The sequence below is a fragment of the Salvelinus alpinus genome, chromosome 2 (genome assembly GCF_045679555.1).
Source record: "Salvelinus alpinus chromosome 2, SLU_Salpinus.1, whole genome shotgun sequence".
NCBI classification, from domain to species: domain Eukaryota; kingdom Metazoa; phylum Chordata; class Actinopteri; order Salmoniformes; family Salmonidae; genus Salvelinus; species Salvelinus alpinus.
Window position 1 is genome coordinate 27,594,449 of NC_092087.1, and position 23,015 is coordinate 27,617,463.

Genomic DNA, 23,015 nt, shown 5'->3' on the forward strand with positions numbered 1-23,015 from the left:
GTACAGTGGGGAGAACAAGTATTTGATACACTGCCGATTTTGCAGGTTTTCCTACTTACAAAGCATGTAGAGGTCTGTCATTTTTATCATAGGTACACTTCAACTGTGAGAGACGGACTCTAAAACAAAAATCCAGAAAATCACATTGTATGATTTTTAAGTAATTAATTTGCATTTTATTGCATGACATAAGTATTTGATCACCTACCAACCAGTAAGAATTCCGGCTCTCACAGACCTGTTAGTTTTTCTTTAAGAAGCCCTCCTGTTCTCCACTCATTACCTGTATTAACTGCACCTGTTTGAACTCGTTACCTGTATAAAAGACACCTGTCCACACACTCAATCAAACAGACTCCAACCTCTCCACAATGGCCAAGACCAGAGAGCTGTGTAAGGACATCAGGGATAAATTGTAGACCTGTACAAGGCTGGGATGGGCTACAGGACAATAGCCAAGCAGCTTGGTGAGAAGGCAACAACTGTTGGCACAATTATTAGAAAATGGAAGAAGTTCAAGATGACGGTCAATCACCCTCGGTCTGGGGCTCCATGCAAGATCTCACCTCGTGGGGCATCAATGATCATGAGGAATGTGAGGGATCAGCCCAGAACTACACGGCAGGACCTGGTCAATGACCTGAAGAGAGCTGGGACCACAGTCTCAAAGAAAACCATTAGTAACACACTACGCCGTCATGGATTAAAATCCTGCAGCGCACGCAAGGTCCCCCTGCTCAAGCCAGCACATGTCCAGGCCCGTCTGAAGTTTGCCAATGACCATCTGGATGATCCAGAGGAGGAATGGGAGAAGGTCATGTGGTCTGATGAGACAAAAATAGAGCTTTTTGCTCTAAACTCCACTCGCCGTGTTTGGAGGAATAGAAGGATGAGTACAACCCCAAGAACACCATCCCAACCGTGAAGCATGGAGGTGGAAACATCATTCTTTGGGGATGCTTTTCTGCAAAGGGGACAGGACGACTGCACCGTATTGAAGGGAGGATGGATGGGGCCATGTATCGCGAGATCTTGACCAACAACCTCCTTCCCTCAGTAAGAGCATTGAAGATGGGTCGTGGCTAGGTCTTCCAGCATGACAACGACCCGAAACACACAGCCAGGGCAACTAAGGAGTGGCTCCGTAAGAAGCATCTCAAGGTCCTGGAGTGGCCTAGCCAGTCTCCAGACCTGAACCCAATAGAAAATCTTTGGAGGGAGCCGAAAGTCCGTATTGCCCAGCGACAGCCCCGAAACCTGAAGGATCTGGAGAAGGTCTGTATGGAGGAGTGGGCCAAAATCCCTGCTGCAGTGTGTGCAAACCTGGTCAAGAACTACAGGAAACGTATGATCTCTGTAATTGCAAACTAAGGTTTCTGTACCAAATATTCAGTTCTGCTTTTCTGATGTATCAAATACTTATGTCATGCAATAAAATGCAAATTAATTAATAAAAAATCATACAATGTGATTTTCTGGATTTTTGTTTTAGATTCCTTCTCTCACAGTTGAAGTGTACCTATGATAAAAATTACAGACCTCTACATGCTTTGTAAGTAGGAAAACCTGCAAAATTGTCAGTGTATCAAATACTTGTTCTCCCCACTGTATGTCTCTCTATTTTCACTATAAACAATTAGCTACTTCATCACTGGCAGATAACATAAACTGTTCTGTCTAGAGAGAAAAAATCACTACGGCATTTCTGTCTGCGTAATGCTTTGATATGGAACAATACATCCTACTGTACATTGATTGCTATGTAAATCACGTGTTTTTTTTAATACAATACATTCTTAGTTCATTGGAATAGGTGATGTGACAATATTAGGTGTACTTTTTCTTGTCTTTGTGTCCTTGTATAGTCACCTATTGTGAAGATTGAAAGAAAAGAAAGTGTATCCATTGTTTCTATTCCATACTTCTATAGGAAAGGTTCACTGGGCGAGCTTTCCCTCAGTCTTCTGATGGTGGTGTAACTATATCTGAAAGCATCATTAAAGCCTTTACACCCATACTCTGGCTGTTTAAAGCCAACCATGATCCTGTAGGGATAAGGAGTTAGAGAAGAGAGTTGCATTTGTTATCCAGAAGAGTCCTAGGGCTTTACTCTACCTTTCTACATTCTCTACATCTATCCATCCAGTGATGTACTCCTAAGAGTGCAGATGTCACAGGATATCGTCTTGGCTTTTTCTTTTTGTTGCGGATCGCTCAGGGCGGCTTACGACTGTCTAATCCTAGCTGACAGTTAAGTGATAATTGCAGAGGTAAGCTTTGCCCAAGACACTTGGTATTGAATGAGAACTGCGCTAGCTATTGACAGGAGAGAGGGGAAATCCTATCTTTAATGATGAAAGCCTGGTAAGCGTGAGAAATTGTATTTCTAGATCTTTCTCCCTGCACCCCCCCTCAGTCAACCACATGTTGCTGAGGTATAGTGCCTTGTATTCCGAGAGAAGAGCTTATTGAAGATTGAAAAATAAACATTTTCGATTTTTGGTCACAGTTGACATCGCAACCATTGTGTTTTTGAATTGGGATTTGTTTATAGAATCTTTCAATATGACAGATCATCTCTTGAACTCCCACCCCTGCATAATACGGACATATCCTGTAAATTGCTTTTCATGCCTCTGACTATGAACTGTATGGATACTCTCATTGAAGACCTGCAGTCAATCTGTCATTAATTAAAGTTTTATGGACTGAATATGAAGTTGCCCAGACCTGCATCTCCTCTAATATTATTATTTATTGTTCAGTTCCGGTATGTTCCATGCAGAGGGATATCCCTGTCGTAAATCTCTAAAGAGACCCAGCACTTCACTCACCCAAGATGGGTTGGGGTATTTGCAAAGGGGTGTAGTGGCACGCTTGCATGCCCTTGTGTTTAGGTAGAGGTTCTATCTGTACCATATATCACTTATACAGCCCCTGGCACAGAAGCGCTAAACCGCTTTCTCACGACCCACACACCAGTGTGTGATTTATGTTTGATTGGTAGGTTGGAGCTGATTTGATTTTGGCTTTTTTCTGAACTGGGTCACACTTTGACTTACAGATTCCATAACATTGTAAGGTGGATGTGTGATTGATAGAACAATTATATAGTAGATAATAGAGCTTGATTGGTTCACCAACAGTATATTTTATTATGAGATGATAATGGACTATACATTTAGGTAATCAGTCAAGCTATATGAAAAAAGTGTTGGGTTTGTGAATGGATTGAGTCCTTTTTTTTACTCACGTTTTCTATGACAGATGTATGTAAGGTTCTTTGAACTAAGTCATATCGCTTGAACTCTTGCATGTCTTGTCCAGTCTGAATGCACACAAAAAGTGACTCAGCTGGAACCATGCAATCCTTCCTGTATGAAGATCTACAGTCTTAGAAAGAAGGGTTCCAAAAGGGTTATTCAGGTGTCCCCATAGGAGAAGACTTTATTGTTTCAGGTAGAACCCTTTTGGGTTCCATGTAGAACCCTCTGTGGAAAGGGTTCTTCATGGAACCCAAAGGGATTTTACCTGGAACCAAAAAGGGTTATTCAAAGGGTACTCCTATGGGGATAGCCGAAGAACCATTTTAGGTTCTAGATATACACTCTTAAAAAAACAGGTGCTATCTGTTTCCTGCCAATGGCTGTTTTCTCATGAATGGATTAATCATGTGTAGAATAGACTCATGCACACACAGTACTACAATACCTGTCAAATAGCCCGACGGAGGGTATTAAAATGAAATTCAGATGTTTTTTTCTTTCTTTTCCTTTCCTTCCCTGTTGTTTTTGTGTTGCCTCAAAGTATGTATGTTTTAGACTGGATGTTAAAATGAGCAGACATTTTGTGCCAGAGGCAGCCTCTGCATAGCACAACAAGGCTTTGTTCTTCTGAAATGTGATGGGTAGCACTTATTCCTCTACCATTCTCCCATTGTCTCTGCACTGCCTGTCAGCATTGAGTCTTCCATGCCTATACCCACTCATTGGCAGTGTGCACACACCTCTCTCTGCTGCTGTTTCCTTACTGCTCCCTTACAGCCAATACCCTATTTTACAAAAGAACACATTGAAATACAAGGAAAAGGTAGTAATGATACAGATAAGTCTATTGTTTACAAATAAATAGTGGTTGACTATTGAATGTGGCGTCACAATTCAAACTATCAGCTCACCTTGCAGTGCTTTTGCAGAACAATGGGTGAGCTGTCTGGAAAATTATTTCAATACATTAGTGTGAATAGATATGTTTAGAAATTCCCAATGACTGAACAAAGAAAGAGCCAGGTTGGAGGCATGTTGGGCTCATTTTAGAGGATTGTGATTGGTTCTGGGAATGTTTTCTCATGAGGTAAGCAGCAAATCCTGTCCAGTCCCAGGCTTTGCTGACATCATCTGCTTCTCTCCATATACTCAACCTGTCTCAGCCCTTCTTTCAGATCTCAGGCTCTCTGACATATCATAAATTGCCACATTCATTGTAACACCAAACTCCCCTATCCAAGTCTACCATTCACATTTACAGTAAGTGTCTTATTCTTTGAGCCTTGTAAGAAATGAGCATCCACTCACAAAACCACCGGAGACACCACTACATTCACTGCCTCAACTCTTGCAGTAAACATCTCCAACCAACGAAAAATAACACATTCTGGAATAAAGTGCCCCTTGCCAACGCGACAGGGGACCATACTTTTTACAGAACACTTCATATTACATCAAGAGCTCTCCAGCCTTTGGTCTTCCCATTTTTCTCCCTGTAATCATCATGTGTGGAGGATGGTGTTGTTGAGGCCAGGGCATGTGTCCATCACAGTGGGAATCAGACAGAGGGCCTTGGACCTTCCAAAGAATGAATGGTCCCATTAACCTCATGGTCTCTCCTGACTGTCCTGACAGTATACCACTGGAAAAGGGGATTACATCTTTCCTTTTTTTTCTTGAGGAGAGTATTGAGAGACATCCTTGAATTGTGATCCAGCAGGGCCTTGGTTGTTGAGCAGTCCTGCTGTGAAGGGTTGAACGTGGACAATATTTTCTTTGGAGAGCATTTGAAGAATGTTGCCTGTACCCATGTCTGTCCATGTCTCCTGAATGTTGCCTGTACGCATGTCTGTCCATGTCTCTGGAGTTGTTTGTTGTATGCTCTTTTGTCTCTCTCTATTTTTGAATAGTAACTTTGATTATTGATATTGATACAACATGAAGGACAGACATCTTTCAATCCCCCATGTTTTCTGTGCCCTCTAACAACAATGTGCAAGCAGCCTATGTTTCTGTCAATCATCTCATGGACACAGATGTGGCTAGAATGACAGCCCAGACATAGTCCTCTTTTTCCACCAGACTCTAGTCCAGTGACAGTACACTGTGTACAGTATGTGCTACTGTATTCTCATGACAGTGTCTGACCAATCTGATTCAATCAAATAACATATTTTGAAGAGGGGGGGGGGCTATTTGGGTACAATGTCCCAGGGTGGTCTCACTATGTTCCAGACATCCTGCGTCTCTGGCAGAGACTGGCAGAACTCCCAGCTCTGTGGGGAAGGGTTGAGGGGAGGCATGGCAGTCATAGAGGGCATAGCTCTGGACCACCCCCCCACCCCCACATCACTCCCTGTGCCTCATTTCACATGATTCAGCTTTTAATTCAATGTTTTTGTTTTTAATTTATATTTGTGTGGAGGCTTGTGCGCTTAGAAGGGTAAAGTATACAGTGCAGCAAGCTGCTGAGGGTGTGGAGCGGAGCATGTTGAAACGGAGCCTCGTCGTATCTCTTTGACAACAACACTGTGAGTGTCATGGCAATATCGCAGATATGAGATTGAGTTCAAGTTTATTCTATTAAGTGTTGAAATAATGATTTATTTTCAGTGTCCCAGCTGTAACTCAGCTGAAAGGCTGCGTAAATATTTGATGAAAAGTAACTCATAAGCTTTGATTAGAGGAATTTGGGTTTCAATAAAACCCAATTCCAAAGCACGGAGATGTTTTCAATAACGACTGCACATAGTAATTAAACCCAATGAGTTTAATTTGTGTCCTCCCGCCTCACAGACACGGCAGAGAAGAAACCGAAATAAAGAGAGCTGTGTTGTTCAGTCTTCAGAGAAACACTCATATCCTTTCATTCCTCTGTTAGTCTCTCCTGTGTTGCAGAACAGAGTCTAGTCCTTGGGTAGATTGATTTTGTAAAAAAAAGAGCCCTCTCAGAAATGAATCCCTTTGTCAGCAGATCCATGCCACTTTGGAGGGGTGAAGGGTGATGGGGGTTGTTTAGCCACAGCTGTAATCAGGAAGACAGACCAAGTTGTTGCCGCGGTGATGGATCCCCTTGTTTTGGCAGCCCTGTTTCTGAACTGTGGAGCCACTTTGATTCATTCAAAGCCTGCTGTGTTCATCTCAGACCAAGTATATGTCAGAAGGTGTGTGTGTGTGGGTTTGCAGTGTATGTGCAGGTGTGTGTGTGCTCCTCCACAACCAACTGAAGCCGTGACCTCCAGCCCCACACCATTTGCAGGGTCACACTGCGCACAAATCTGTATTTGTTATGTTAGATGTCATTACTCTTGATGTCATTTTAATTTCTCAGACTGTGTAAAATGCAACTGGATCATATCTCTCTTAGCTTAATCATGGGATTTGGGATCCAATTGTGTGGTGCCGTTATTTATTTATCCGGCTACTCAATTTTCCCACCGCATATTGAAAAGGGAGGGGGCTTCAGGATGTGGAGGGGGGTGACACTGTCGGGTGGGGGCTGGTGTCGAAGGGGCTGATTCTCATAGACCCAGACAAAGTCGATGTCACAGTAGAAAATGATAACGTTTGGGGGCAGATGTTTTCCCGAAAGAAATGATTGCATTTGCAATGTAAAACCAATCTACATGCCTTGTTCTTATTATATGCACTGCGACCTCAGGAGTGAATCAGATGAAAGCAGTCAAATAACTGTTATGACAGATAATAATGGGATCAGAATGGGGTTTCTCGCCCGGGCCCCGGTCCCCATCTGTGGAGCCTGGAGAAGGAGTGTGCCCGCCTGGCCAGCCTCCGCTGAGAGATTGAGATTGGATTGGCTTAGGCAGAGCCATACGGACTCCATCTCACCTGTGGGATGCTGTAGAGGGTAATGAAGCCCCTGGCACACAAGGACAATGTGTATTGGGTTGGCACGCAGTAAAAATATGCACTGGTATTGTGCTGATTCGACTGAAGATCATGCTTAAGTTATGTTTATATTCAACCCACAGCAGGTAGTCAATGCATACTAGAAGATCCCCACACAGTGGAAAGATGTGTTGGGCTAGCAGAGAGCGAAGATGTGTGTGTGTAGTCTGCACGCAGTGAAAATGAGTAGTGGGTTAGCTCACCGTTAAAATATATGTAAGATACTCTTTAAATTTTTCGGAAGATGGTCAGGGACTCGGCTGTCCTGACATTAGGGGGAAGATTGTTCTACCATTGGGGTGCCAGAACAGAGAATATATTTGACTGGGCTAAGTGGGAGCTGCCCTCCCGTAGGGGTGGGAGGGTCAAAAGACTAGAGTGCTCAGGTTGGGGTGTATGGTTTGACAATAGCCTGAAGGTAGGGAGGGGCAGGTCCTCTTGCTGCTTTGTAGGCAAGCAACAGGGTCTTGAAGATTATGTGAGCTTCGACTGGAAGCCAGTGGAGTGTGCGGGGGAGCGGGGTGATATGGGAGAACTTGGTAAGGTTGAACACCGGGAATGCTCTGTTGTTCTGAATAAGTTGCAGGGTTTGAAGGCACAAGCGGGGAGCCCAGCCAACAGAGAGTTGCAGTAGTCTAGACGGGAGAGGATTAGTACCTATTCCTCTTCCTGTGTGAGAAAAGATTGCACTCTACAGATGTTGTAGAGCATGAACATGCAGAAGCGAGTCACTGCTTTGATGTTTGCAGAGAATGATAGGGTGTTGTCCAAGGTCATGCCAAGGTTCTTTGCACTCTGGGAGGGGGACATCGTGGAGTTGTCAACCTTGAGGCTGGCAGGCCTTCCCCAGGAGGAAGAGCAGCTTCGTCTTGTCGAGGTTGAGCTTGAGGTGGTGGGCCGACATCCAAGCTGAGATGTCTGCTAGGCACTCAGAGATGTGTGTCGCCATCTGGGTGTCTGAATCGGCCAAGGAGAAAAGTAGTTGAGTGTAATTCGCATAGCAATGATAGGAGAGCCCATGTGCGGACATGACAGAGCCGAGAGACTTGGTTTTAAGAGAAAAGAGAAGAGGGCCTAGAACCGAGCCCTGTGGGATACCAGTACTGAGAGCATGCGGTGCAGACACAGATCCTCTCCATGCAACCTGGTAGGAGCGACCTGTCAGGTAGGATGCAATCCAGGAGTATGCAGAGCCTGAGAAGCCTAGCCCTGAGAGGGTGGAGAGGAGGATCTGATAGATAACAGTTTTGAAGGCAGTGGATATATCTAGGATGATGAGAACAGAGGAGAGAGTTAGCTTTGGCAGAGCGGAGAGCCTCAGTGACACAGAGGAGAGCGGTCTCAGTTGCGTGAGAACCAAAATGTGTTCTGTGAAAGTTCCCAGAACCTTTGCGGCAAATGTTATCGTAACACAAAAACTGTCCAGCTGTGCTGATGATTATACAAGGTTTCCAGAGATGGTCTGGAGAAGGGAGGAGGGGATGGGGTCAAGTGGGAAGGTTGTCGTGCGCCTGGACATCACTAGACACAGGATTTAATCTGAAAAGAGAGAGGAGAAAGAGGTCAATGTGTAGGGTAGTTCTGTGGACTCAATAGGCTGAGTTCTTTCTGCTAACGCACGGCAAGCGGTACCGTAGCGCCAAGTCTAGGTCCAAAAGGCTTCTCAACAGCTTCTACCCCCAAGCCATAAGACTCCTGAACAGCTAATGAAATGGGTACCCAGACTATTTGCATTGCCACCCCTGCCCTTTCACGCTGCTGCTATTCTCTGTTTATTATCTATGCATAGTCACTTTAACTCTACCTACATGTCCCCCCGCACAATGTGCCCCCGCACATTGACTCTGTACCGTTACCCCTGTATATAGCCTCCACATGACATGACTCTGTACCGGTACCCCTGTATATGGCCTCCACATTGACTCTGTACCGGTACCCCTGTATATGGCCTCCACATGGACTCTATACCGGTACAGCTGTATATGGCCTCCACATTGACAATATACCGGTACACCTGTATATGGCCTCCACATTGACTCTATACCGGTACACCTGTATATGGCCTCCACATTGACTCTATACTGGTACACCTCTATATGGCCTCCACATTGACTCTATACCGGTACACCTGTATATGGCCTCCACATTGACTCTATACCGGTACACCTGTATATGGCCTCCACATTGACTCTATACCGGTACACCTGTATATGGCCTCCACATTGACTCTATACCGGTACACCTGTATATAGCCTCCACATTGACTCTATACCGGTACACCTGTATATGGCCTCCACATTTACTCTATACTGGTACACCTCTATATGGCCTCCACATTGACTCTATACCGGTACACCTGTATATGGCCTCCACATTGACTCTATACCGGTACACCTGTATATGGCCTCCACATTGACTCTATACCGGTACACCTGTATATAGCCTCCACATTGACTCTATACCGGTACACCTGTATATATCCTCCACATTGACTCTGTACCGGTACACCTGTATATGGCCTCCACATTGACTCTATACCGGTACACCTGTATATGGCCTCCACATTGACTCTATACCGGTACACCTGTATATAGCCTCCACATTGACTCTATACCGGTACACCTGTATATGGCCTCCACATTGACTCTGTACCGGTACACCTGTATATGGCCTCCACATTGACTCTGTACCGGTACACCTGTATATGGCCTCCACATTGACTCTGTACCGGTACACCTGTATATAGCCTCCACATTGACTCTATACCGGTACACCTGTATATGGCCTCCACATTGACTCTGTACCGGTACACCTGTATATGGCCTCCACATTGACTCTGTACCGGTACACCTGTATATGGCCTCCACATTGACTCTATACCGGTACACCTGTATATAGCCTCCACATTGACTCTGTACCGGTACACCTGTATATGGCCTCCACATTGACTCTATACCGGTACACCTGTATATGGCCTCCACATTGACTCTGTACCGGTACACCTGTATATAGCCTCCACATTGACTCTATACCGGTACACCTGTATATATCCTCCACATTGACTCTGTACCGGTACACCTGTATATAGCCTCCACATTGACTCTATAACGGTACACCTGTATATATCCTCCACATTGACTCTATACCGGTACACCTGTATATAGGCTCCACATTGACTCTATATAGGTACACCTGTATATAGCCTCCACATTGACTCTATATAGGTACACCTGTATATAGCCTCCACATTGACTCTATACCGGTACACCTGTATATAGCCTCCACATTGACTCCATACCAGTACACCTGTATATGGCCTCCACATTGACTCTATACCGGTACACCTGTATATGGCCTCCACATTGACTCTATACCGGTACACCTGTATATAGCCTCCACATTGACTCTATACCAGTACACCTGTATATAGCCTCCACATTGACTCTATACCAGTACACCTGTATATGGCCTCCACATTGACTCTATACCGGTACACCTGTATATGGCCTCCACATTGACTCTATACCGGTACACCTGTATATAGCCTCCACATTGACTCTATACCAGTACCCCTGTATATGGCCTCCACATTGACTCTGTACCGGTACACCTGTATATGGCCTCCACATTGACTCTATACCGGTACACCTGTATATGGCCTCCACATTGACTCTATACCGGTACACCTGTATATAGCCTCCACATTGACTCTATACCAGTACACCTGTATATGGCCTCCACATTGACTCTATACCGGTACACCTGTATATGGCCTCCACATTGACTCTATACCGGTACACCTGTATATAGCCTCCACATTGACTCTATACCAGTACCCCTGTATATGGCCTCCACATTGACTCTGTACCGGTACACCTGTATATGGCCTCCACATTGACTCTATACCGGTACACCTGTATATGGCCTCCACATTGACTCTATACCGGTACACCTGTATATAGCCTCCACATTGACTCTATACCGGTACACCTGTATATGGCCTCCACATTGACTCTGTACCGGTACACCTGTATATGGCCTCCACATTGACTCTATACCGGTACACCTGTATATAGCCTCCACATTGACTCTGTACCGGTACACCTGTATATAGCCTCCACATTGACTCTGTACCGGTACACCTGTATATGGCCTCCACATTGACTCTGTACCGGTACACCTGTATATGGCCTCCACATTGACTCTGTACCGGTACACCTGTATATGGCCTCCACATTGTTATTTTAATGCTGCTCTTTAATTATTGTTTACTTTTATTTCTTCTTTTTTATTTATCTATTTTTCTCTTAACACGTTTCTTAAAACTGCATTGTTGGTTAAGGGCTTGTAAGTAAGCGTTACACTAAGGTCAACACCTGCTGTATTCGGCGCATGTGACAGATAAAATGTGATTTGATTTGAATGAGGCGCGGATGTCAAAATCAAATCAAATCAAATTGTAGTTGTCACATACACGTGTTTAGCAGATGTCATCAACCTTTTTATGATATCTGATTTCATTCCAGTGTGCTGCACATGAAAAGGGTAGCAAACTGATCATTAGTGCCGCTGTTTCTGACTCGTGAGATTAATGGCGCCCAGACACAGCCATTATGCCATGAAACACAAGGATGTAATCATCCTCTCCAAACGCTGCAGGATGCTGTTTTATGTTTGGTTTTGGACTAGGATGTCTCTTTCATTTCTATTGCCTGTGGACAAGTTGTTGAATTTTTTTCACATCAGGGATTCAACACTTTAGATGTTATTTTTCTCCTAAATCTGGCCTTCACATGAAGTCAATGTGACAGCTCTTGATCTTTCATAATGGTCCAGTTCTTCATATTAAAGTATATTTGGTATAGTTGATTGCTACGCTTGACTTTCATTAAGATTCAACTCTGCTGTCTGTCTCCACAAATGATATCTGCCACGGTGCAATAGAATATGGAAATCATTTTTGATTACTTGATGCCAGTAATCAAGACATGTCTGGCTGTAAAGTGATTTTTGAATCAAAGGGCGAGACATAGGAGCAATAACAAAATTTGATCCAAAATGTTATATTTTGATTGCTTATTTGAAAGTTATTTTTAAGCAAGAAACGGACATACATCATGAATTCTATGTTCCAGGTGTTGTTCTCAGTCATGTCAGTCTGTTACACACTATTTCAAGTTTCCCATTTTTGATTTGGTGAAAATATCAATCTAAGATGCTTTTTTTCTTCTTGCTGTTCTTATTTTCCCTCGATCTCTCCTTAATTGTTGGCTCCTGTTTCTCAGAGAACTGTTTCCCGGGTAGTGTTGTCAGAACACTGTTATTGATCCAATGACCCGAGTCTGAGGGAAAAATGTCCTTCAGCCTTTGGACATTTTCTCTCAAAGTCCTTCCACCTGTCATCAACACGTCTCGCTTTAGTAACAAAGCTTGATTACTTTTCAGTGTGCAATTGCACTGAGATGTGTGGATTGTGAGAATTTCTGTGAAATATGTTTCATGACCTTTATAACTCAGCTGAAATTGATCATTTTTGGTCCCTGACAAAACTTCCCCTTGCACTTAAGTTGTAAGAGGTATGAACATGGCAGTTTTCTCTATTTTAGTTACTTCAAAGCCAGAATTCTGATAATAAATGAGTCTGCTTTCAATCCCCTTGCCTATGCTATTTAATAGGGACTTTATAATGGGTTTGTAAACGGCTTGTACATAAACTACATGACCAAAAGTATGTGGACACCTGCTCGTCAAACATCTCATTCCAAAATCATGGGCATTAATATGTAGTTGGTCCCCCCTTTGCTGCTATAACAGCCTCTACTCTTCTGGGAAGGATATCCACTAAATGTTGGAACATTGCTGTGGAGACTTGCTTCCATTCCACAAGAGCATTAGTGAGGTCAGGCACTGATGTTGGGCAATTAGGCCTGGCTCGCAGTCGGCGTTCCAATTCATCCCAATGGGGTTCGATGGGGTTGAGGTCAGGGCTCTGTGCAGGCCAGTCAAGTTCTTCCACACCGATCTCGACAAAACATTGCTGTATGAATCTCGCTTTGTGCACGGGGGCAGTGTCATGCTGAAACAGAAAAGGACAAAGTTGGAAGTACAGAATAGTGTAGAATGTCATTGTTCTGCCCGCTTTTTGTTGAGTTTGTTTGTATAAATATTGGTTGTTTATATTTCATATAGCTCTCAAATGTTTTTCAACACCTTTCACAACCAAGAAACTGTTTCTCCGCTGTTATTATGTCCAAGTCTCAATGTATACTTTGTATGGCTAGACACAAGCAAAATATTTGGTAAAACTATGGTGTTTTTTCACTATATGAGAACAATGTTATTTCCATAAGGACATGACTAACACAACGATAGTTTCTAATTTTGGTGTTGAAAATAATCATAATTGTTTTTTTGCTATCTAGAAGATAAGTGTCCTCATGATAAGTGTTGTTTCATTTTTGGTATTCATAGTATAGATCTTTGTCTTAAATGTAGAAGATGATGAATAGAGCTTTATAATTACAAAAACACTTTTGTATTATGCTGCCTGCCATTTAGAGGAACAAAGCAGAGGTATGGACAGCATCACGCCTCTGTAAAGCTCTGTTTTATTTCACATTAACCTTTGGAGACTATACTGAAAAAAACATACAAAGTTACCTTGGTGAACAAATTGCACAAAACTCCCATATAAACCATCTCAATTGAGTTTATTTGACTCAGCTTAAGAAGGCAATGCCAACAACAACACAATGTAATATTTCAAATAACACACGTGTGCCTCAATTTACGATTCTGCCTCTCTTTCCCCATTTTAAATATCCTTGTCTATCAGTGTTGCTACTGTAACTATGCACTGTGTTGTTGATAATGTATCTCTCTGACTTTGTTCCCTTACCTCTCTCGCTGTCTGTGGTTTCCTTAACCAGCCTGTCTCTCAGATGTGTTGGTGTGTCCTCTGCGGCCCGTTGAGCGTCTCCGAGACCTGCATCCTGATGAGGTGGCTGACCTCTTCACCACTACCCAGAGAGTGGCTGACCTGGTGGAGAAACACTTCCAGGCTTCCTCCCTCACCATCGCCATACAGGTAATACTGTACACACTACCGTCACCGTTGGTATCCAGCATTACAACATAGGGATGAATACTAATTCCAAATCTACATCCCTTTGTTTATGTATCTTCCATTGCTCATTTCTGGTCCATATCAGACAGAAGAAAGTGTTCATTACTATTCAAGCTCAAAATTATTTTGAATAATGAATTATTGTGGGCCATATATGTACATTATATGCTGTGGGTTAGAGAGAGCGAGAGAGAGGAGTAATGTGTGAATGACCAAGTGAACAATTGGGTGAGTCACCATCTGAGTCAGTGAAAGAAAGTAAAACAACACAACCACAGAGGCTTAGAGAGAACAGGATTACATCAGTCTCTCACTCATTCAGCCTGTAGATCTGCATTGGAATAAGAGGCATAACTTAGGAAAGTTGCACCGAGAGCCAACAGAAGATCCCCACCTGCTGGAACAATACAATAACAGGTTCTCATTGGACTTCCAGGCAGGGTTTGACAGCCAGGCAGCCTATCACTTCACAGGCTTTGTCATTCTGCATAACTTTTGATATATGCAGTATATGCTAATGTTCAAATGTCACCAAGCTTGCTTGGCAGCCCGACGCAAAAAATAATTTCATGTGTTTGAAAAAAGCAGGGAATAATGTTTATGGGGATATCATTTTCTTAGACTTGAGGGGTATAGAGAAGTGATGGTGTGAGATTAGTTGTGACAGCTCGGAGGTTAGAGTCATAAAACTGAGGCACTGTATCAAGCAACACTCTCTGCAGAAGGGTTGCTGTTCTCTGCATTGAGCGCCACACGACAAACAAAATCACACAACACAAACCTGAGAAAGAAGATGTGAAAATTCATTACTTCATAGACTTGCATAAATATTACATCATAATGCACACTTTGTCACCAAATACATTTTTGTCATACAGATGTTCCTTTGAGGTCTCTTAATGCTTTAGATATTTCTGTCCTCAATTCCTGATCCCTATATTGGAAAATGCCTTAGAGGTATGCAGTCTATATTGTGCTTTAACTTAAATCTATTGAACCAGTCAACTTGTCAAAAATAAACCATTTCCAAATACAGCTGTCATGTGACAGAGAGAGACTAAAGCGAGAATACAGCTCAATGCCGAAGGACAGAAAGAAGACAAAAGAAACAAATTAAAAACTTTGAGATTCACGTGGCGATGGGGAGGTGCCACCACGATTCATCTGAAATTAAAATCCTGTTGAATTATTAACGTAGGCATTTCTGAATTCTCTACCGTTCCTAATGATCTCGTTCTGTTCCCACCAGGATGGCCCTGAAGCCGGACAAACTGTGAAGGTGAGGACTTAATAATGCACTCGCTTTAAATTTATCATGAGGCCTCTGCAACAGTTATATGCTATTAAATAATAATTGTATTTCATTTTCAGGTCCCAAACTCTTGGCATATGTAAATTATTCAGTGTTCTATTTTAAAATGCGTTGTCTATATTCTTTTGGTGGAAGATGGAATGACATGCGCTAGACTTAGGGGCTATGGGGGCTGCCACTCTAAAGGGGGTGAATGGTGTCAGGGGATCCCACCCTTGCCTCCAGCACTGACAGTAGTTTAGACCTGGCTCTGCCTGACAAAAACTTTCTTCCCTCACTCTTCCTACTCTTTTTGTCTGTAGTGAGATATAATAATATATGCCATTTAGCATACATTTTTACGTTGTTGGTCACTTTGAGATTACTTCTATTATTGTTTTGGTTTTTATTCGCTTGTTGGGCAATGAGGCGGCAGGTAGCCTAGTGGTTAGACCATTGGGCCAGTAACCGAAAAGTTGCTGGATCGAATCTCCGAGCTGACAATGTAAAAATCTGTTGTTCTGCCCCTGAATAAGGCAGTTAACCCACTGTTCCCCGGTAGGCCGTCATTGTAAATAAGAAGTTGTTCTTAACTGACTTGCCTAGTTACATAAAGGTTACAATCATAGTCCTGAGGTTTATAATCTGTTATGATAATATCTCATATCTCAAACATTTAAAAGTTATAGACTATGAATGCACAATGCAACAGTCTACAGTGTATTTGTTCAGAGACAAACTGTATTTGAACAAGTTTTTACCCTCTTCTTTTTATGCATATCACCTTAGTGCATAATACTGTTATTCCCAAAACCCACACACTCATTTCATATTGCATATAGAACACAAGCTTAATTATACATTTATGGAAGTTGCCATGAGAGCAGTCTTTGGCCTGAACTGAGGAGGAATATTGAAATGTTAATGGTGTAATTTGAGCTGAGGACATTAAGGCAATGGATGTGTGGACATGTTTTAATTATAGAGATGAAAATTCAGTATTTGCAGAATATATGAAAGAATACTGAAATATACTTAAATATAGCTCATGTTATGTATTTGAAAAAAACACAAGGGTGTAAGAATACACAAGGGTGTAAGGAGTTGCTTTATGTGCATTGATTTGAAATTCCATACCTACTACCCCCATCATTTGCACCCCCTTTCATTTATTTTATATACTTTGAAATTGCATTATTTGAAACAATGGTTATGGTACTATTAGAAAGAAAGATAATTTAGATCATTTATAATTACCATTACCATTTGTGACCGACCGCCTCAATTCGGGCTTATGTAGAGCTATACAATTGTATATCATACACTGCAGTTGAGGAACAATGGGAAAGTAATTCTGCTTTGAAAGTTGATAGACTTTTAACCCCACTTTTGAGAAAATGGTCCTTAAATGTTTTGGCACACCTACTGGAGAGCTCTTCTTTGTCTACACGTATTCAGCATTGTTCACACCCTCTTAGGCCTTAGCCCCACCCATCTCTTTAACGATTCACATGATGAGGTCATGTGCTAAACAGAGTAAGTAAGGTAGTGTAGTAAACAATCAAAGATTTCAAGACTAAAAGTGGTGAAAGTAGTAGCCTACAATAAGGAAAAACTCAAGGTAAAAATACACTTTATCTAGTCCTTGGCCTATATCCTAATCTGACTTTGGTGCAGGTCATTATGTTCTTCACATTACCGTCCTTTGTAATCACACACTACATCAAATAAAATAAAATTGTATTTGTCACATGCACAGGATACAGTTGTAAACGGTACTGTGAAATGGTTACTTGTGTTTGAATAGTGGCAATATCAAAAATAGAAAGTGTCTAGATAAAAATATTTTATAAATATTTTATAATTCTTACATAATGCTAAACAAACACTAGGAGTGAGCCTAGTGGTCGGACAAAACATGTATCGTTATGGATATGGGCAATTTTCTGGATACGATTATGTTCAGAGTATCTTTTTTAAATATCTGTGATAAGAAGAACGTTTTTTTTCACATGCCAGCAAGTGTGTTTCTCATGTGTCAGTCACAGAGTTTCTAAACCATACTGTACTGTCTTTGAGTCAGTCATGTGCATGTTCTAAATAACTCAACTGGCTAGTTTGCCTGTCTGTAAAGAAAAGGGTGGGCTGTACGTTGATCCTGTTGCTCTGATTGGATAGAGTGAAACTATATTTCTCTGGCCACTCGCTTCATAATTTCACCCGATCACTTTTCCTCGCATGTTTTCGGTCTGTTCATTTAGATTTCTGCTGCCTGCTACTATGATACATCACAAGGCGAGGACGTTTGCTTTCAATGTACATAATATCTAACAAGTGAGGCAAGGCTAGGGAAAAAATATGAAACTAATGCGCATTCTGACTGAGTGACTGCAAACTTGACTACCCGCTGCATATTGAGGACACACAGACAGACACACACACCCCCCTCCGCGCTCTGCTTCTAATCTGCAGCTTTTTTTCAGCGAGAACATGCAGGGAGGTATTTTGCCAACCTCTATTTAGGCTATTAAAACACTTCAGTTTTTCCGATCACGAGTGTCATCCAATCCGACTGTCAACTGTCAATTTACGGATACGATTACGAATACGAGTATGGCCATGTCGGCACACCCCTACCAGGCACACTTGTCTAAATTGATGGGTCATGTGAAAGAAATGCTATAATCACCCACAGTCACATCTAGCTATTGTCTAGACATATACAGTACCAGTCAAAAGTTTGGACACACCTACTCATACTAGGGTTTTCTTTATTTGTACTATTTATACATTGTAGAATAATAGTGAAGACATCAAAACAATTATATAACACATATGGAATTATGTAGTAACCAAAAAAGTGTTAAACTAATCAAAATATATTTTATATGCATTTTTTTTTTGTTGATCAAATAAAAAAATTCTAAGTTCAAATGCCTCTCCTGTGAAGTAGTGACATGCAACATACGCCTAGATTCATGAAATGGGTAAAGTAAATACCAGGCCATTTCTCTACCGTGAAATAAAGTGAGATGTGAAAAAGTCACGAATCCTCAGACGTAATCATCATCGGAACCACAGCACATTCCCAACCTGCTCTGGTGGCTTCTGCACGCTAAAGATTTGAATGGGCATCCAAAGAATTTGCCTGAGAACAAAGGTACTTATTTGAAGAGGTCTTTGAATAAGTGCTACATCCTCTTCAAATGGCACCCGGTCCCCCAGATAATGCCTCCTCCATTGAAATGTTTAATCACCTAAGAAGCGCATTTAAAGTCGAAAGCCTTTTCATTCTTCTCACAGAGGAGGAAAGACAGCCTCAAACATATAAATGTATGCTGTTATTTACTTTAAGAGGCCAGTAGTGGTTTTGATTTATCTGTTTAGTATTCTGTATGGGCTGTCTAGGCGTGTGTGGAACAAGCAGATCATTGAGGTTTGTTATCAATCTTTATATTCTTGTCACATCACATCATATATAGGCTCAATGAGGCATTACGGCTCGTAGGATTTCTTATCTAAATAGGGAGTTTTGTGGTGGATAATGTTCATTTCATGTGAACCTGAGAAATGTCAGACAGGCGCTTAGTGGCCCCTCTCAGGTGGGGTGACTTTAGAAGGGTGGTACGGGGGGTCCCGCTGTCATAGTGTATTTGGTGTGCCTTTTAAAAGTAAAGGTTAGCTTTCAGAACCGCTCGGACCACTCTTCAACAGTAGGTGAGCCCACGCCTCCCTCCATGTCTGATTGAATGGAGGGACTCATATTGACTGAGTATCTTGGGCGGCAGGTAGCCTAGTGGTTAGAGTGTTGGACTAGTAACCGGAAGGTTGCAAGATCGAATCCCTGAGCTACTGGCTTGCCTAGTAAAATAACAACAACAACAAAAATTATACACCATCCATGTTATTGCCCTGAAATATCAATTAACCTTAAAACTTGTCCAAACCACTCTGTTTTGTTGTAATCCAACTCGGACAGAAAGCGTATCTCCTCTATGACTCAGAAGGTCTTCAGCCAGTAAGAGACAGCCTCCTTTATCACTACTTCTAAAATACTGTTTTCTTTTGTAATTTCCGCTCACAATTAACGCTTACTTCCAATTCAAGTAATTACCTTTAGAAAGCTAAATAGAGCACTAGAATTCCCTGTTGCAGGATAATTACTGTATTTCAGGTTTAAAAAGGCTTCTGAAGCTTGTCATTTCCACTTTGAAATTTCAGACTTGATTTTCCCTTATGAAAAATGTTGCAACTCCTAAAAATATGTCCATGAATTATAATCAACATAAAAATTCACAATTCCTGTTGCTGCAGGATTAATTTCCTGTTGTAGCAAACTGGCTCAAATTAAGATTCTACATCTGTAATAGATGGTTCTGGAGGCTGTTGTTTTCCATTCTTTCTTGTTGTTGTTGGCACCGTTAATGTTGTTTTTACCCCTGCCTTGTCTTCTTCATGCTCATTAGCCTCACGCTGCACGCTAGAAACATCTGTCCTCCCCAGCCCAACCTTACACCAGTCTATCTGCTAATGGGACTGCTGAACACACAGCATCACCTCACCAACAACACTCCACATAACCTACTCTACCTTCTGCTTAAAGGATGGCCTTTCTTACTTGTCCTGTACTCTTTCTCTGATTTGAATAACAATGACATGAGATGTCTGTTCTTGGGTTTTGCTGTTTTGGGTGTTTTTTTTAACAGGACACGTCAGGGTTTCAAATGTGCTGCTGGCCAACTGCCTTTTAGCCTGACCAGTTTCTAAATCTACTTTAAAATACTCTGCATGAATAATAAATTAATGCAAAGTCCTGCAGTCAGACCATTTTGCAGCCAGATTTGATCTGATCTAGAGAATGCCCCCAAAACCCGACTAGTGTGTGGAGAGAAGATGGCAGTCATACTACCCCCCAGAGAAACAATGCTTTGCCATCCGTTTTTCACAAAAACAATTTTTCATCCAGTGATTGTTTGAGATGAAATTGTTTTTGTCTGTCAATACAAACAAGGTCAAATAGCAATGTATTTTTTGCTATCTTCAATTAGATTCAAACCTAAGGGAAGGTTGGCTTTTGGATTATCATGAAATCGCCTGCATCAAATATTCTCTCATTTGCAGTGAGTGCCATCACTGGGAAACACAACAGGGAAGCTCTCAGCCATGAACCAAAGGCAGTAATAAAGAGAAGTTGTTCTATCACTGTTCCTTAACCCACTGAAATAATCTACATATTTTATCCAGTAATTTTGAACATGCAGTAAATCTGAATTAGAGGCCTGCCTGGTCCCTTTATGAGAAAAATATTATCTGGTGCACCAAGCACACTGGCTACAGTGCTGCCCCACCTCCATTTATCAACTGGAATATTGCAATCATGTGCTCTCGCGCTGGCAATAAAAAATGACTCTTTGATTGAATAAGAGAGAGGCAGTCTACGGAGGCAAATGCACTTTTATAAACTCTGTGCCTGGAGTCTCACAAAGACAGAAGACAAATCCTTTTATTAGAATGATGGAATTTTGTTTATTTTCATCTTGTGGAAAATGTAGGGGTGATTATAGTTATTCATCATGTGGACGGCTCTGTTTGGAACATGTTTGTTGCTGTGTGTGTTCATAGAGAAGGGCCATGATATCTACATTGCTGTATGAAAACAAAGGAGAATGTGCTTAAACAGAAATATTAACAGTAAAACCAGTGAAACCGGGTTGTGTGCTGGTTTGATGGCACAGTCATTGTTTATTAAAGAGCCAGATGAACCAGAGAGGTTGATTCCTGTTATTTGATTGACAGTTGCAGAGGTCCTGTTTTTGCTAAATGGATATATTCCTATCAGTCATTTGCAGTGTGTACTGGCAGCACTCTCACTGTTTGTGATGATGTGTATTGGGGAGGGGGCATGCTGATGAGATAACCTAAGGGCTTGACCGAAGACCTAGCCAACTTCAAAACAGATCACTGCCTCATGGTTCTGGGTTAATTAGGGCTTCAGGTGACCCTAGAATGGCAGAGTAGGCTATTTGTTACCGCCACAGATGGCTGATTGCAACTGCTTAACAATGCAGTAGGTGTTGAATACCTTTCAACACACCCACAATGAATGTTAGTATGGTACCTCACAAAGTAGGATCTCACTCTAAAGCAGGGATGTGCAACTTTGATAGGAGTGCGGGCCACAAAAAAAATCTGAACTCATCATGAGGGGTCTCAGTGTCTAGCGGGTCTGTGTACCCGCATCCATAACAACACATGCAGTCAGAGCTGGCCCTAGCCTTTTGGGGGCCCTAAGCGATTAAAAAAAAATATTTTGCCATGTGGTGGAGACAGGTCTCTAAAGTGGCATATATGTGCAAAGAATATTAATAAATACAAATCATTTGTTTTATTTTTGTATTAATTGTTGTAATGATAAGGCTTCGCTATAATGTAAATGTAAAACGTCTATCCCTCTGTTTCTCGAAAACAGATTCATTAGCATCATGCTTGCGCCATTTATGCAGCGAAAACTTCTTGTTTCTATCCCAAACAGTTCAAAAGATCTGACCCATATTACCAGCGCAATGTTTCCTTCTTCCGGTCGTGGATTGGGGGGGGGATGCATTTTACAATCATAAACCATGTCGCGGACCGTTCTAAAACTATTCATGGGTAGTGAACCATTTGTTTTACACCTTGTTCAGTCATGTTTGTTACCTCATTAGCTAGCTAGCTGTCAACCTGATAACTTTACCAGCATATCCAAACATTTGGGGGCAGAGAAGAAAGGAAAAAGGGATAGCTTCTTAAGGAGATCTATGATTTGCCACATCTTCAATTTAAGCGTACTAGAGAGCGTGGAGGCCTGGAGGGAAACTAAAGTAATTCCGCTACACAAAAATAGTAAAGAGCCCTTTACTGGCTCAAATAGCCGACCAATCAGCGTGTTCTCAACCCTTAGTAAACTTTTGGAAAAAATTGTGTTTGACCAGATACAATGCTATTTTACAGTAAACAAATTGACAAAAGAATTTCAGCATGCTTATAGGGAAGGACACTCAACAAGCACAGCACTTACACAAATGACTGATGATTGGCTGAGAGAAATTGATGATACAATTATTGTGGGGGCTGTCTTGTTAGACTTCAGTGCAGCTTTTGACATTATTGATCATAGTCTGCTGCTGGAAAACGTATGTGTTATGGCTTTACACACCCTGCTATAATGTGGATAAAGAGTTACTTGTTTAACAGAACACAGAGGGTGTTCTTTAATGGAAGCCTATCAAATATAATCCAGTTAGAATCAGGAATTCCCCAGGGTAGCTGTTTAGGCCCCTTGCTTTTTTTAATTTTTACTAACGACATGCCACTGACTTTGAGTAAAGCCAGAGTTTATATGTATTTGGATGACTTAACACTATACACGTCAGCTACTACAGCG

At 41.9% G+C, this 23,015-nt stretch overlaps 1 protein-coding gene across 3 annotated transcripts in view; it reads left to right on the forward strand.

Moving 5' to 3' along the window:
• LOC139557661 (bis(5'-adenosyl)-triphosphatase-like) overlaps positions 1-23,015 on the forward strand; it is a 341,590-nt gene that overhangs the window by 264,195 nt on the left and 54,380 nt on the right. For all 3 annotated transcript variants that reach the window (XM_071372762.1, XM_071372748.1, XM_071372754.1), the window contains 2 exons: positions 14,117-14,262; positions 15,551-15,580. In XM_071372762.1, coding sequence (XP_071228863.1) covers positions 14,117-14,262; positions 15,551-15,580 — 176 coding nt within the window. The remainder of the gene's footprint in view (positions 1-14,116; positions 14,263-15,550; positions 15,581-23,015) is intronic.